This window comes from Lycium ferocissimum, chromosome 11 (genome assembly GCF_029784015.1).
Source record: "Lycium ferocissimum isolate CSIRO_LF1 chromosome 11, AGI_CSIRO_Lferr_CH_V1, whole genome shotgun sequence".
NCBI lineage: Eukaryota > Viridiplantae > Streptophyta > Magnoliopsida > Solanales > Solanaceae > Lycium > Lycium ferocissimum.
The window spans coordinates 35,280,533-35,298,235 of NC_081352.1; the positions used below are offsets into that span (position 1 = coordinate 35,280,533).

Here is a 17,703-nt window from a genome sequence, read left to right on the forward strand (position 1 = left end):
ATGGAGGAAATAAGTGTGTCGGAGAATTAAAATTGAAGTGCATACGTGAGGAGAGAATAAATATTCAGTACTATGACATATGTCCACGTGGGATAAAAAAATTATTTAGTAATGTGGCCAAGTAATATGGTACGGAGGAAGTACTTCATTTATTAATTCTTAATGAACTTGAAAAGTCAAAAGTCAACAAGTATAAGTGCACGGAGAAAATAAATGTGTCGGAGAATTAAAATTGAAGTGCATACGTGTATACATGAGAAGAGATAAATATTCAATACTATGACATATGTCCACGTGAGATAAAAAACTAGTTGGTTAAACTGTACAATTTATATGGCTTGTGGTACAAATTTGTATTGCTATATTAGTCCTCTCTTCACACTTATATATAGAAAATAAATAAATAGAATAGAAATTTGTGTAGGAGAATTAAAATTGAATTGCATACGTTTATACATGAGAAAAGAATAAATATTCAACAAGAACGTGAAAAGTCTAACAAGTAAAGTGCGTAGAGGAAAAATATAAATGTGTCGGAGAATAAAAATTGAAGTGCATACGTCTATACATGAGAAGGGAATAAATATTAAGTACTATGACATATGTCCACGTGGGATAAAAAATAGTTGAGTAAAGTGTACAAGTTATATAGCTTATGGTACAAGCATTCATTGCGTGTACAAGTTATAAAGCTTTTGATACAAGTTGGTAAAGTTGTGTTAGTCCTCCTTTGGCACTTATATATAATAGAAATCTATGTATAGTTTGTGCGATCACAATTTCATCTGGCATAAGGAATTAAGAGATGCTCTTTAAAATAAAAAATATATTTTCGACTACAATAGTCGAAAAAATGTGACTGAGCCGGAACTGGTAGTCGAAAAAAGCCGATTTTCAAGTAGTGTTTTTTTATAATTGCACCAACTGTGAATAGGACTTACAAAATATTCATAAATCAGTTATTTGCTCATATTTTACTGGCTTGTAACGGGTCGATGACCCTTCAAAAAACGAAAGGTAGTTATTTACCCCTCTAACTTTGCCAAAAAAAGTAGTGCAAAGATATCCCTCAATTTTGCGATTTAGAGTTGATATACCCCTCGTTAAAAAATGATGCATATATACCCCTACAGTTACACAAATGTCGCAAATATACCCTTTTCGCTGACGGATTTTTTTTAAATAATCATTTAACTTTTTTTTTAATTAAGAAAATGACACATGACTTTAAAAAACAAAGCCTACCCATTTTTTAGTGGACTTATTTTTTTTAAAGCAACGTGGTACTAACTTTTTTTTTTTCTGGTGAATCGAATCTTGTTCATTTTAATGGGTAGGCTCATTTTTTTTAAGGCCTCAGTGATATTATTTTAAACAAACCATACAACCCCCTAGAAAAAAAATTGCCACATGGCTTTAAAAAAAAATTACTAGAAAAAGAGGGTAAACTTATTGTTTTAAAGATGTGTGATATTTTTTTATTGAAAAATAAGCTAAATGAATTTTAAAAAGAATTTCGTCAGCAAAAAAAATATATTTGCACCATTTGTATAACTGCAGGGGTGAATATGCACCATTTTTTTAACAAAAAGTATATCTGCTCCAAATCGCAAAGTTGAGACATATATTTACATATTTTCCCTTTAAAATACATGAATCAGAGCGACAAAGTTTGAGCTGATTCCCTAGGATCAATTGCACTGTACTACCTATTTTAAGGCCTCTCTTTAAATTCTGCCCCTATTAGTTTTGTGAGGCTATATTTTGTCTTTAAAATAGTGGGGCGAATTAAATTTGGTGCCGTAACTCAATTGCATATGGTTTTTCGAAGCTCATTAGTAGTTTTTGTGGATTATGTGCAAAAAAAAAATTCTCTTCTCGTAATTAAACAAAGAGAAGAATAAAGAGGGAAGACAAATGGCAATTAACAAGAAAAATAAGATCAGATAGAACATTTACACGACATGCATACATGCTCACAAGCAGGGGGCGAATTTGTGTATCAATTTTGGTCGCGTGAACACATTACCACGACTAATCTCGATATATTATGTGTATAATTAAAATATATCTAATATTAACTAAGTGAACACATGTTATAATAAAATGAAATGGAAAGACTGGTCAAAGTTATCTTTGTATTCTGGAGGTCTTCAATCACCGGTCACAACTAAAATAGCCCCAGAGTTTACAGAAGCAATTAAAATAAGAAAGGAGTTGGGGAGAAAGCTGGCGCCAAAGCTGAAACAGGAACTCTCCTGCAAATTAAGAGAAATAGAAAATATGAGTTTGTGAAGACAACTTGAAATAGAAAACAGAATTTGTTGTAGTATCAATTATTCTTTTGCATAACATCGTTTTGTTGAACGAAAATATGAACTTTGTGAGATATATTTCCTTTTCCACAAATTTATCTAAATCTAAGAATTGAACATTCAAAAGATGGAAGTAGATACTTCCTCATGCTAATTTTCATTCACTGCATGATCGTCTCTTTCCTTACAACTATTTTTTATAGAAATTACTGCAATAAATTGTTCTTCCACCAACTCTTGAAGACTAAGCGAGTATGTCTTTCCATTAGTTGAAGCGAGTATGTCTTTCCATTAGTTCCTATTCATCTTCGTGTATAACTTTTGGGCAATTCTCACTTCATGAGCTAGTTTTTGAGGTTGAGTTAGACACAAAATTCATTTCATTACGATGGTTTTCAAATGTAGGCTCATCCTAATTCTCATGGTTTAACCAAAACTGGGCCACATATTATATTTTAACACTACAAATGTCCAGTTCTAGTTATGCGAGAGGGTGACGAGTTCCCACATCAGGTGGGATGTGGATATTTGGTTTCATTTTATGATCTTTGAACAATGCTTACATCATGAACTACTTTTTGAAGTTGAGTTAGGTACAATATATTCACTTCTTTATTAATCAACATAGACTACTACTACAAAAAGAAGCAAAATGCTGGTTATACAAATATCTGTATAAAATCTCTAAATCGTATGTTTTAGAAGTGATAGTCATACAATTAAACATGATATTATAGCAGAGGTTTCTAGTTCAAGCTTTGCCATCACCTATTATAATCTTAATGAATTTTCACCTATAAATAAAAGTATATGTTCCTTCTAACAGTCTTGACGAAATAATCACACAATTCAAAGTTTACCTAGTGTCTTCGAAACTGCGACGACGGGGCTGAGTGGCTGGTGGCGAAGCAGTTAACACCTTTCTCTTCACATTCGTAGGTGGTAGAGCGTTGTCTTCCAAAATGGCAGAAAGGGACGGCCTCCAATTAGCGACCGAACCACCACAACTTGGCGGCCCACCTCTACCTCTCCTCCGTCTTCTGTTCTTACGGTTAGCGGGCTGGGCCAAGCCAGGAACGAGAGGCCCTGTGTCTTCAGCTGGGGGCAAACGAGAAGAACAGCCACAGCAGGCTATTAGTTCCAAAAGGAACTTCATATTTTTTGGGTAGCAGAGTTGGGAATATCAGGTTAAGCTATTTAAAGCTGCACCTATTTTGCTCTGCATTTCTTTGTTTGTGGCTGGGCCCAAGAGATTGCCAGCTCTACTGGATTGGAGTTATAACAAGGGACCCAAAGGCAGTTGGTAGTTAATGTCCTTGGCTCCAATCCCACTCTCGTCTTTTCTCAACTTCCACCTCTATCCTTCTTTACTCTTTGATCACATAAAAAATTTATGTGAGAGTGTTTGATGAAACACGAATTCTTAGAAAAAGTTGGGATGGAGAGAGTATTCTATTAGCAAGTATTTTGTTCTTTCAAGAGTTTAATTTAACATTAAAAATCAAAGTCACTACAAGAAAATTAGAGTTCACCAATCCATAAAAGTGAAAGTAGTAACTTGGAGAAATAAAATAGCTTACCAGCCACAACAAGCCAATATACACAAATAGTGAAAAAGGTTTACACTCTAGTATACATAAGTTAAATCATTTTGTTTAATTTCCTTCCGTCGATGAAAAATAAAGAATCTAAATATGCCGCCAAAATATTTGCTTGGGTACAATGGAAGTGAGTTGAACATCTCACTTTAAGGCAACAGATTGAATGGTATAAGACCTCTATAAATCATTTTTGAGTACCCTTGCGGAGTTGAGATTTTCACTAAATAGTCAAAATATAAAGAAGTATATCTGCACAATTTTAAGGGGATTCAACATAGCACATATGTAAAAGATTTTCTTCGAGCCTATCTACACAATGAAATTTTCCGACATAGGAATATATATCAATACTCCCTTTAGACAAAGGTACCTCAGCCCTTGATGATATGATCTAACCACAAGATGTTTAGATACCTAACATTCAAACAAGACTTGACAAAAAAGAAATATAGTTCACAACTACTCTCATTTGAAACGCAGCATAAACTACAAGATTATCAGGAGGAGAAGGCATGTTAACATCCTATATTTGCATAGAGAAACTTAATTCGAAATAAATCATTACCCTTTATCCTTAAAAAGGTAGTTATGTTATTAGTGAAAATACTTGTGAAAGGTAAATTTTTGGTAGATCATTAGGGCAAATAACGAAATGGAGGAAATACGACAAGCAACTATTCTCGGATTCTCAATTTTTCACTTTAACAGATCCAATGTAACATTTGAAAATGAATTTCAAGCATCTCTCCGAATATATTTCGATTACCCTGTGCAAGAGGTTCATCTGAATCTCTTCACCCAAAAATAATACATGTAAGCTTCTTAGTGTGTCTACTTTTATATATTGCATTTCTTTAATAAAAGTTTTGTTTTTTGCCATTGCCTGTCCCCCAGACACTTAAAAAGCTATATGACGAACGTGGAAGTTCCCAAAGCAAGTGTTAGAGAGTGCATATCCATGTTGTTGCCTATACATCCAAAACAAATATGATTGAATCTTATCCAATAATGTCATAATGACACCTCCAACACTTCTAGAAACATAATGGTAGATACATCAACTAATCGATAAACAGAATGCATACTAACAGATCGGATACTACCCAACAGAGGTATCCTAACCACGTAGAAACAAATACATATACTTAATTCTTCAAAATCAAACACCAATATTCTGTAGTAGCTATACCATCAATTGCTCAACAGGGACCAAATTCCCCCAGATGTAAGCAATAACAATGTTTCACAAATAAAATAAATGTACCCCAGCTTTCCTTTATTTTAACATGCTTCTTTAGCACGTCGCAACTCACTCTGCACATACTTAGCGGGTAAATATTTTCTCCTATACACCTGACCAAAGAATGCATAACATGTGTTTAAACATACATAGCTATCAATTAGCTATTGTTAATTAATATATATTTTGCACTTCATTCAATCACTTGACAATGCTAAATTAAATTAGTTAGGTGAAAACAGTCATGCGGATAAAAAATTTATGATATATTAGACAATTAAGTGCCACACCACTCACAGAGACTGTTAAAACGATAAATAATGTGATTGAATAATAAGTAAAAGAAATATTTAACATACACCACTCAAATGCTCACTCCATCAAATTCATGTGATGCACTTTTCTGTATTAGTTTTATTAGTTTATGAGAAAAGAATAAGACTCCTATCTTTTTATATGTAGCAATAGCTTAACTTTACACTCACATTTTATCCTAATAAAATAGTTTGCAGTCAAAAGATCTTTGTAGTTTGTTTGAGACAACAAATTTTAAGAAAAACTTCACTTAAAGCTCCATGTTAAGTCAAACTTAAATACATATATTGGACGGAGAGAGTAACAAATTTAGTAATTTACTGAACACCCGTACCAATCAATCACTATGACACAACATGGGAGACAGGATATATGTTACAAGTGCCACATGGGTAAACTCGAGCAAAACACTTGTTTTTCTTAATAAATGAGAATCAGAAACGATTAGTTTCAGACCAGCTAGCACGAATAGTAACTCTCAGTGGCGCACATCAAGTTACTTGAGGATGAAGGCACATCCTACTTCATACATTTAGTGAAAATCAATCATTTTTAGCCACCTGTGACCAGTAGTACACATGAAAAGATACACATGAAAAGAATTACCAGTTCAACAAACATAGTCTAAACATACACATGAAAGGAATTAAACGTAAGTCCAATTATGGTATCGAAAATAATGAATGAATACGAAGAGAGATCAAGTTGCAAGCCGAGACGGAACTCGAATTTGAAATTTATAGGTTCTTAATTCCCAATTGAGTAAATTACATATCTAATAAATTTTCTAAAACAAATAAAGAATCTGTGCAAAAGCTACGAGCCTTGTCCAAAAGGTTCTGAATTCACAATTGAGTAATTTACATAACTAATAAATTTTCAAATACAAATAAAGAATATTTGCAAAAACTAAGGCTCGTCCAAACCGGTACCTTAACACTGTAGCTCCGCCGATGATCGCAAGGACCAAGTTGGGCAAGAAGACAATAGTAATTCCTTCTCTCCCCCCCCCCCCCCCCCCCAAAAAAAAAAAACACCAAAACCATAGAAATTTTGAAAGAGACATGACATTAAGTTCACACATTTCCGGGTCCTGTTTCTGTACAGATATTACTATTATATATAAGCGCTGATCCTAAATGTTTGTCGTCCTCACAGACCTTAAAGGTCTTATAGGAAGCCTACACGTGGCTTTGCTGAGCAAAAGTTTTACTCCGGGTAAAGTTATGAGGGCGTGTTACTTTTAGACAAGCAAAGAAAAAAAAAGGAAAGGATATATAGTTGGTATTTTAAAGATAGGCTGGATTTGGTGGATTAAACTGTTTGGAATTCCAGGAAGCACGGTCCACTTGTCAGATGATTTGTGGACAATTTTATCCATCACTTTTGAATTCTATGATGTATTACAATTTACAAATACATAAGGGGTTGTTTGGTTTGAACACAAGTTATGATGGGATTAATTATGCTGAGATAAGTTATACTGAGATTATTTATGTTGGAATTAGTTATGCTGATATAATTTCTTATTGATTGTTTGGTTTGTTATATTAAAAGTAACATGCATTGCGTAACTTTTAAGAAAAAGTTTTTTGTTTACAAAAATACCCTCCACCTCACGTAGTAGAAAAAGAGTTTTGAGAACGTCAGGGTTATTTTAGTCAATTTCACTGTTTTATCCTGGGATAAGTTATCCTACTATTCTTCTTTCTATCATGCCACTTACATTTGTACTTGTGTGCTCTTTATGCCTACAGAACAAAATTCACTATATCACTTAAAGATTTGAGGATAGTTTGAAAAATCTTTTTTCTCAAAGAAAGATAAAATCAGGCTTTTTAGTGGCAATTAAAAAAGTCACCACTAAAGGTTAACCATCCCAAAACATGTATAATATGTGTATATTTAATAAGAAATATTCCAAAAAACACTGATGCATTTTTGTATATAATATGTATCATTTGTCTATAAAAATATCTATCAGTACCTATCTCTAATGTATAGAAACTGTATAAAATATGAATCACTAAGGTATGTATCATTTTTGTATATAATATGTATCATTTGTGTATATAATCTGTTCTTTAATTATTAGAGAAGAGTTTAACTTTTTTTTTCTTTAAAAAAAAAATTAGACCAGACCATCAAAGTCAAACTCAAAAGAATGGAGAAAAAACATGGAGTAACTCAAAGCCTAGACTTGAAGAACTATAATTTATTTTCTACTTTCACTTAATTCAGCGATAAAACTTTTTATTGGCATGATAATTTTAAATGGTGAAACTCTAACTTACTTCCATTAATTTCATTCAAAGGATAACGTATTTTTTTCCAAAAGATATGACTGTGGCGAGCTTGTACTTAGGTCTTTTGGTGGCTTGTACATACCAAACTTTTAATGGCCCAGACGGTCATATATCAGCAGTTAAAATATACAGGACTATTCGTGCTTATAGCTTTTACTCTTAGTTTTGCCCACTGTGAAAATGTGTTTTTGTCAAATAGCACAACTTAGGAGTCCTGTAACTATAATCTAAACTGCTTGTTCAAAAATGCAATGTAAATATAATCTACTTTTTGGTTTGAATTAGATTGTGATTAGATAGCTTCACTACTTTAACCTCTTCTTATAATTCTTCCTCCGGTGACATAAGTGATACACTTTGGGTATGTTTAATAATCCCCAAAAAGGTCTACTGAAAAAAGTGCGGTAAAAAAATTTGATACAAATTTTTATATTTTGAGTTTGGGCCCGGGCTTAGCACGGGCCGCATGAAACTAGTATTTATAGATAGATGCAAGAACATGTTATTCAAAAGTGTATGTCAAAGTCAGTCTTCTTCACACTGAATAACTTCAATCCTATCCAAATGAACACAAAATTGAAAGACTCTTTGTGCTTAACAGAAAGTAGCAAAAGCCAAAATGAGTACTAAAACACAAATGCTGAAAAGTAACAAGTCTTTTTTCATAAAAATTAAGCTTCTAGTAGAAGTCATGCTTAAGAGAACTAAGCAAATTATTAAAAAGTACATGCAAACATATTATATCCGGGTTTTTATCTATGACAGATATCCAACTTCTCCTATGCTTTTATCATCATGCCCCAGATGACTTGACTTCCAAAAATGAGTGACAGTTTAGCATATACAAAGTGCCATAATCCAAAAAACCTTCCATGTAAGATAAAAGCCGCTTCTTAAATCGCGTTGAAATGCATCAAGTTTACCTTATTGCCTGCCATAGGTTGGTGACTTGTAACTGGCATATCCAGGTACAGTATTACTGTTCTGCATTGAGGGAGGTAGTGGTCTTGCTTTTGCATACTCAGCAAAGATAACCCATCCATCAAGAAACTGCAAAACAGATAAGGCAACAGACAAGCATGACTTAACTTTAATGCTTCAAGAATCAAATATATTTCAAGAGCACTTTAGCATATCATCAGCCCTTTGGCAATTTAAGAATCAAACGATCAATAAAAAAAAAAGGAAAATACACCACCAAACCACTGGTGGAGTCACGTTTATCAAAGGGGATTCAACTCCCCTTCATCGAAAAATTATACTGTGCGTATAAGTGATAAATTTGTGTATATGTACATATATGTATTTTAATTGTATAGACACACATAGAGCATTATTTTTTAAATCTCCTTCATGAAATCCTATCTCCATCACTGTGTCAAGCTATTTGGAGTTATGATAAGCTTTTCCACAAAATTCAGCCTTAAGATCCCACAGCACCCATGGCAACTAGGAGTTACTAACTCTTCGCCCCTTCTATGAAGCATGAATATTAAAGAAATTCTTACATTGGCAAAAGCAGCAGGCTCCAACACATGAAAAATTATGTGCAATATCAATTATTCGATCAGAAAGGGAATTTTCGTTTTTCTTTAAGAGACCATATTAAGTGATAGTTCCAACTAAAAGAAGCAAACAGAGGAAGTTCAACAATCAAATACTCCCTCAATTTCAATTTATGTGAACCTATTTCCTTTTTAGTCCGTGCCAAAAAGAATCACCCTTTTCCATATTTGGAAACAATTTACTTTATGCAATAATTTATAGCTACATAAAATACATGTGCCTCATTTTACACCACAAGTTCAAAAGTCTTCTCTTTATTCTTAAACTTCGTGCCCAGTCAAATAGGTTCACATAAATTAAAACAGAGGGAGTACTAAGCTGAACCCTCAGTAGATGGAGATGCACATGCAATGAGTATATCTGAACTTTCTGAGTTTGAGAAAAAAGTCACAACCATTTCCTTGATGTCCAGCCTCTGTATTCTGTTCTCTCTTTCAAGTGAAACCACAAATCAACCACATGCTAAATTCATGCATTTAAAAGCACTAAAGCAATTCACCATAGCATGTTCTGACTTAGAGCCCGTTTGGATTGGCTTATAAGTTGGCTTATAAGCTGTTTTCAGCTTTTTTGAGTGTTTGGCTGGCCAACTTAAAGTCATTTTGTGCTTAAAATAAGCTCAAAAAAATAATTGGACCCATTTAACTTAGTTTATCTAAAGCGTTTATAAGTTCTAAAACAGCTTATAAGCCAAAAAAAATAAGTTGGACTACCCCAACTTATTTTTTTCAGCTTATAAGCTGCAAACAGCTTTAAGCTATAAGCCAATCCAAACGGGCTCTTAATATTCACCAAAATATCCATGACTAAATGTAATTCCAAATATATGCAAGATGATGGCATTATTTTTTACACAGAAAGTCCGATTCAAACTTGCAATCTTGGTTTGATCAATATAAAGTCATAATTCGACATAAGACATTAAACAATTACAGAAACATGAATGATGTACTTTGAGAAACTGACTTATGCTTAAAGAAAAGGTTTAAAGATATGTTTTTCTGTTTTACTATGTAGGATTCTCGATCTAAAGTTATTAATAAATACGAGGCCGTATAAAATCCAGTTACTAACATATAAGGCTTTTCAAAACATAGCTTCCACTCTAGAACGAAGAAAAGAGCAGGTCACGCTATAATTACACTTGTAATTGTCATTTCAATAAGCATATAGTTTTTGACACAACATCATGGATATTAAGTAAATTTCACTTAAATGGAAAAAGATGCACTCTGGTGTCTGTGTCACAACTAACCTGGCCATCCATGCCCTTGATACCAGCTTCAGCATCTTCCAAGGTCGCATATTTAACAAACCCATAACCTTTTGAATAACCAGATAATCGATCAGTCACCACTCTAGCTGCAAAAAGCAAAAATAATACAATCAATGTACTTCCTTTAAAATGTATTGTTATCATAATTCATGAGCATGAGGATAAGTAAAACACACCATGGTCCACTTGGCCATATCTTGCAAATGCTTCTCGAAGCCCTTCTGAGGTAGTACGTTTGCTAAGCCCTGGAAATAAGACAAACATAGAAATGATTTCAGGATTCCAGTGACATTAAACAAAAACAATATGAGAGAAGATCTTCAAAATGTTCCAACCTCCATTACATGCTGCTGAACAGAAATTAGAGGCAACTTGCATACAAATGTTCTAGAATACTAACAACGCAATGTGTGATAAAAGACTGAATTGTTCCCTGTAAAATTATAGAACCTGGAAATTCCCATTTATGCAAATTCCGATTGCAAAAAATCAACCAATGTGACACAACTTATCAAAGAGACAAGCTTTGACCCCCAAATTCTAATAGTTAGCTTAGAAATACTTCTCACCTTTACAACAGGAAAAATCATCAACAAGATAAATGTATCAAGAAGTTGAGCAAGGAATTTTTCAAAAGAGCTAATTAAAGCTCTGCAATTCAAAATAAAGCATCAAACTGTTGATTCAATGGCTTATATTATAGACATAGTCTCGCTTTCACCTAAACTAATTTCATTAAGCACCTACACGATGGATAACTGTACATAGTATGTTGCTCGGACTCTTCAAAAATGTTGCCGCACATGTGTCGGATCCTCCAAAAATGTATACTACTTTTGGAGGATCCGACATACACTCCTCGACATTTTTGAAGATTCGAGCAACATATACATACTATACTATATACTAATAGCAAAAGATGATAGCTTTTTTCCTACACGACATCTTTCCCATAAAAGAAAAACACATTACAATTACTTTAGCTCTTTCCAAGATGATTTTGTGCTTCTTAAGAATCATTAATAAATACTACTATTAGATAGTATTATAACATCTTTGATCATGACGAACCTTAAATGGCTAAGGATATACAAATATGAACAAGCATATTATGCCACAATATCTCAAATGGAAGGTGGAGTAACAATGACATACATATAAGCAAAAAATTACTCATAAGAACGTTGATGCAAACAAAAACGCACATTTATATGAACATCTAAATCAATCGTTACTTCTGATTAAAAACATAATCATAAAATTTGCTATACAACTGAAAAAATGAGAAGTCATTTAGGAAACAAATGTGAAACAAACTTATACGCAAAAAATAGTCATAACCACGTAGATACCAACCAAAAAAAAAGGTGTATTTATTTAATCCTGTTAAACAAAGGTCATAAAAGTGGCTATGTACAAACTAAGAAAATAGAAGAAAGGAGCATAAATGAGAAGTCATTTAGGTATATATAGCAGAAACGAAGAGATTGGTGGATGGTTCAGCAGCTTGTGGCGGTTTCTCAACTTGCTTCGATGGCGCACTGAATGGACAGTTTGAGAAAACACCACTACATAACATAGCTCCTAGACCTCCAGGCTGCTCGCAGGCCATAATTCCCTAGACCACTAGGGGTTTTACCGAGATTTCCATACGACGATCCTTTTTTTTTTTTTTCTTTTTTTTTTTTTTTTGGGGTGCGTTCATTTGCACTTTACTCTCTTGTGTGTGCAAGTCTTTACGAGACATAAAGTTACTCATCGTGATACCCACAAATTATGTCAAATCCCATGAGAAACTCATGCCCTCAAAGCATAAGCTTGATTTTGAAAGACAAAAATTAAATACCAGCCCTTTTGAGGGTCAAACCGTGCAATTAAATGAAATTTCACAGATTTGGGCTCTGATCGCATGAGCTGATGCGCATAAATTTCTCTTTTTCAGTCATAATTTAGATTGTGTCCCTCTTTCTAAAATTATTTAAATAACTCAAGAAATTAACCCTTCTGATAACATTAAACTTAGGTTTAATGTTTGCTTATGCATTGTTCAAAATAATCAACTAAACATTAATGTTTTAAACCGTCGTTTAACGTTGTCTCATAAAATTTCAGCTTGTTCAAAAGATATTTTAAGAGAAAATGAAATAGAGCACAATTTAGTAAAGGGTTATATCTAGTAATCTTTCGCGATCGCATGGTTTGTATTTTAAGTAATATCTAGTAATCTATAAACATATGCTGCAGTTCTGAAAAGGCAGATTTGGCAATTTTTAGCGGATTTTACTGAACTCTAACCTTGTCCCTGAAGGAATGCGGATGTACTGTTCTTACGGGGCGAATATATACCACGTATCCATCATTAAGAAATTGTTCAATAAGTAAACTCTTTTTAATGCACTTATCCAAGGAATCTGGAGTTTTTGATGCATACAAGTATTTTTATTGGAACGTTGATATATAACTAATGAAATGCTTAGAATATCTCCATTACCTGCATGCGCATACAGTGCATTTGCCTCTCTGTTAAAGAAACAAGTTTGAGTAATTCAATTGATCCCTTGAGCAGTTGGGGAAGTTGGAAATAGATTCTAAAGGTTAACAACGAACATTGAACTTCTATCTAGTTCCTTTCAACCGTGTATGATCATTTTGGCTTGAAGCTTGGAGATTGTTAAAAGCTGGTCGTAATTTCGTTTTGAATGTGTACTATATTTATACGTAAAAACAAATTCATTAGCTAAAGAATTCAGTTATTTTCCCCACCGATAAAGTGAAGTTCATTTAATATTACCGTCCTCCCATCTCACTTCTCAACTCTCAAGTAGGTCTAGGATTTTTTATTTTTATTTTTAAAAAAAAGGATAGCTCACTCACGTAGTAAATTTGGTAGCATACAAAAACTGAAAAAATAAAAAATTAACTTTCGAGGCTATTCTATTTGTTCCTTGTGTCATCTGATAGCAAGGCACAAACAGCTAGCGAACAAGTAACAACCACCAGAACAACCGTTTTTTTAAACAAAAATTCAAGCCAATCTATGTATCTATATAAAGCAGGGACTTAGCCCCGGTGACGTGGCGCTCTCTATGAGCAGAATGCCTATTTATCTTTTTTCTCAAATTTTTACCACTTTTAATTTAAAAAATCAACTATTAAGTTAACTAAAAGCATCCCTTCGGCCTTCGGTTGAAAAAACTCCGAAAGCCTTTTCCAGTTAAATAAAACTCAACGGGCGCTGCCTTTCTCCAACCGCCTCCCTTTCACCCATTCACTTCGCTTACAACAAGTCTTCCATTCGCAAAAGCGGCAACTTCCCGCCATTTCAAAACAAACCCTGTGTCTTTTATTTCTTTCAATGTTAAGCGTTCTCTTAGAAAATTCTTCATCCAACTCGTAATGCCAAATCACATCAACTTTTGCAAAAACATAAACCAATCAATAGACAAGAAGAATTCTGCCTATCGAACAAATAAAATTCAGAATTTCAATTCCAATAGCAGCAAAGGCGCAGAAGAATTCAATAGAGAATAAGAAGTTTACCGTTTGCATTTGTTGTGTCCTCTGCATATTCCCTAACATTTTCAGGTATGTTTACAATTTATGAGAGAGGTTTGCTTGAATAATTTATAGTAACAGTGTAGTTTTACAATTCTCTCCAGATTAACAATTGTTGTTGTGGAATTTTTCGTTCCTTATGGTTATACTATTGATACTGTTATAATTCATGAGCTACTGAATTTTTTTTCACAACGGTGAGTACTTATCTCTTTTACTCTCGCCACTTCTATTAGCATTTAATTTATTCTTCAATATTCAAGAGAAATTGCATTATCTGTTGTTATTTTACTTTTTTGTTCAAATCTTTTTCCAGGTTTTATTGGTCGACTTTGAATAAAATTATGTCCACTTCGAATAAAATTATGTTCTGCTATGTGATGTGATGATTTCACAATAGAAATTATGTGATGATTTCTTTTTCCTTGGTGTCTACATTAATCTCATTCCTCTTAAGACATATACTCCAGGAGAAACAAGGGCGACAAGCAAAGAAGAAACAGACAAACCAAAGAGCTAACTTAGCTTTCTTCTCACCCTATGCTTTCTTAAATAAATTAGTTACATTCTTTGTTACCTCAACCTACGTTATGCAAATTATTTGTTCATCGCAATCTTCCGTCTTAGTTTATTCGAAGTAAACTATCTCCTTATATACATCAAAGTTGCAAGATCTAAATATAGATGCAGTATGGATCAATGATCTAAAATTCAAAAGTGAAAGGACCTCTTGGATCCATAAACTATGCACACCAACTACTTTGTTAGGTTCCTACTTGCTACTATGCTACTTTATGCACACTTAGGATTGTAGGAGGCACTTTGCTAACCCTCTTAATCCTTAAAAGTGGAAGTGATTTAAAATGGGAACTTCATGGATCTACTTTTGGTGTTAGCTATTCTGCAACTCCCAGCATATATACCTTCTGTTAAGCGCAGCTTCTGAAGAACTGGTCCCTCCTATGCCTATTCGGTCATCTTTCTTTCTAATAATTAAACAGCCAGAAATATGCCTGTTCATATCCTCATTCCTTCCTGGTTTTTGGTTTGTGTATGTACGTATGCTTCATTTGAAATTTTTTACTTATATTTCTCGATCATTTTTATTGAATAATTTTTAACTTTATTGTACTGTTTAACAATTTAACAATAACAACATACCCAAAGATAACCCGTAGTGGGGTGCGGGAGGGGTAGAGTGTACACAAACATTACCCCTGTCTTGAAAGGTAGAGTGGTTGTTTCCTATAGACTCTCGGCTCATTTTTTTGAGCAAAAGAATAGTACTTAGGAAATGAACAGGCATGGCAGGCAAATCAAAAAGCCAAGAGTTTTTCCTATTACCCTGCAAGACTAAACACAGTGAGATTCGGCAATGTGAATAGCTTAAATTTTCTTCACCACTTCACGAGAATTATATTTGAGTTTAACTTTTGCGTTTTGAATGAGTTTTGGTCTAAAACAAGATAAAATCTTGTTCCTTCCTTGGATGTTCTTTAAGCTTTTCTTTCACTTTTTCCCATTTTGCTTCTTCCTTCTCAATCATCGTATGAATTTTAACGAGCAAAAAGGCTGCTAGAGTTATGCACAGGAAAAGAAGCTGCAACAGTTTTGCTTCAACAAGCCCATGAGAAATTTCTAAACAACTGGCTAGGAATACTGCTCCAACCCAAGTAAGTTAGGCGCCTTTCGAACACTTGAAAAGTTTTATTTGGCTTATCTTTTTTACTGATTGTGTGGAGTAATGGCAGAAGTTTCGAGGTGATTAGAATGAGGAGTTAAAGTGTGTGTTATGTTGATAAGAATATTCTCTTTCATTCATGATTACTAAAATGAACAAAGAGAGAAGCTAATGGCCTATAATCGACAATTTCCGTTGCTCCTTTTACAGTTTTTATGGCTTTACCTGCCTTGTCTGCTAGAACTGATAGCAGTATTACTATTAAATACAAAGTTAATTGGAACGATGAAGTCAAATTTTAAAATATCTAAGGTTCTGTTTAGCTTTAATTGAACTTTGGATAATAGTTCTCTTTAAATATTTGCCTCTGCTTCAGTTACAGCAAGGAAAGAACAAGTGATAGTAGCGAGTTATGGCACAACTATCACTATTGTGATATTGACTATAAAGTAAAACTTCACGCTAAAGTTGACAATTTAATTCTGACCTTTCTATTACCGTCTATATTATTGTTGGTGAGCAGATTAACGTGAATGTTTTCTTCCCAGTCAATAGGATGTTAATTCACAAAGGATCATGTGGAATACGCTACCTGACACATTGAATTTGATGTTTTCTTTATGAGCACTAAGTTCTGTTAAGCATTCTTAATATTCTAATATATTGTTTCAATGCTCTCCAGAAAATTGCTATACGGGTTATTCCTGGATCAACTGTGTATTCATTTACTAACAATAACTTCTAAGGTGCTGTAAGTTTTGCATATGAACATTTCTTTAGATCATACAAAGTGTTTTTTAATACAATTTTTGCAATGAGAAACAGATAGAGCATAGAGCCTGCCTGTCCAAGAGCAGCTTATATGCTCTCAATATTGATGATTACATAATGAAGTTTTTTGAGATATTGGAAATTGGTAAGTTCCAACGTCTTATTCGGGCTCTACCTTGGTGCGAAGTTGAAAGATCGTAGTATATGGCACGGCATCATTAACAAGTGTGTAAAGACATTAATCCCGTTAAAGTACAACAATTATCTCCTTATAGGTAAATTGACATTGACTAATAGTATCTTGGATGACATCCCAGCATGTTAAATATCTCTCAAATTCGTCCTTGCAGGAGTAGAAAAAAGAACAAGAAGTTGAGAAATGACTTCCCAAGGAAAGTAACTCTATAAAAAAAGAAAATACATTTGGTGAATTGGAATAGGTTGATGACCTACAAAGAGAAAAAAAGAGGTAGACTGGGAGTGAAGAACCTTAAACACCCTAATAAAAGTCTACTCTGTAAGTGGCTATGATTAATAAAGATGAGCTTCGTGAAGAAGTCAATGTCGCTAAGCATGGAAAGGAGAATCACTGGACTGCCAATCTTGTACTTATGCCTAATAAGACAACTTTACGAAAGTAAATTTATAATGTATGGGGGATTTTCAGCAGATATAAGTTCAAAAATGGGAAGCATATTGAATTTTTGTTAGATCATTGGCTTGAAGTTTGGAGTAATCGACGACCAATCTCCTGAATTATACAGTTTAGCAGTTAATAAAGGTATTTTGGTAGCTGATTTTTTTTCTAAATCAAGCTGACATCTTCAGTTTAGACTGAACTTTAATGCGGAAGCTTGGACACTATAAATCTTGTACTGGAAACTCTACATTATGTGGTGCTGGATGAAAACGATAGATTTCAAGATTTGGTTAACAAGTAAGCCTTGATTTTATTTTATTTTAGTAGCTGATATAAACTATTTTTTAAGCAGGTTGGGGGTTTGGAAGATGAATGGCCATGGAAATTGAATTGGAAGTCAAATGTTTCACCTAAAGTTTCATGTTCCACTGTGCAAC

The 17,703-nt window shown here is 33.6% G+C and overlaps 1 protein-coding gene across 1 annotated transcript; it reads right to left on the bottom strand.

Moving 5' to 3' along the window:
- Nucleotides 1-1,924: 1,924 nt before the first annotated feature.
- Nucleotides 1,925-3,548, bottom strand: LOC132037458 (uncharacterized). The gene is made up of 3 exons (XM_059427986.1): nucleotides 3,176-3,548; nucleotides 2,164-2,258; nucleotides 1,925-1,982 (listed from the first exon to the last, which is right to left on the bottom strand). Exons 1-2 carry the CDS (start codon nucleotides 3,469-3,471, stop codon nucleotides 2,201-2,203), a joined length of 354 nt encoding a protein of 117 aa, XP_059283969.1. The 5' UTR covers nucleotides 3,472-3,548; the 3' UTR covers nucleotides 1,925-1,982; nucleotides 2,164-2,200.
- Nucleotides 3,549-17,703: the final 14,155 nt, after the last annotated feature.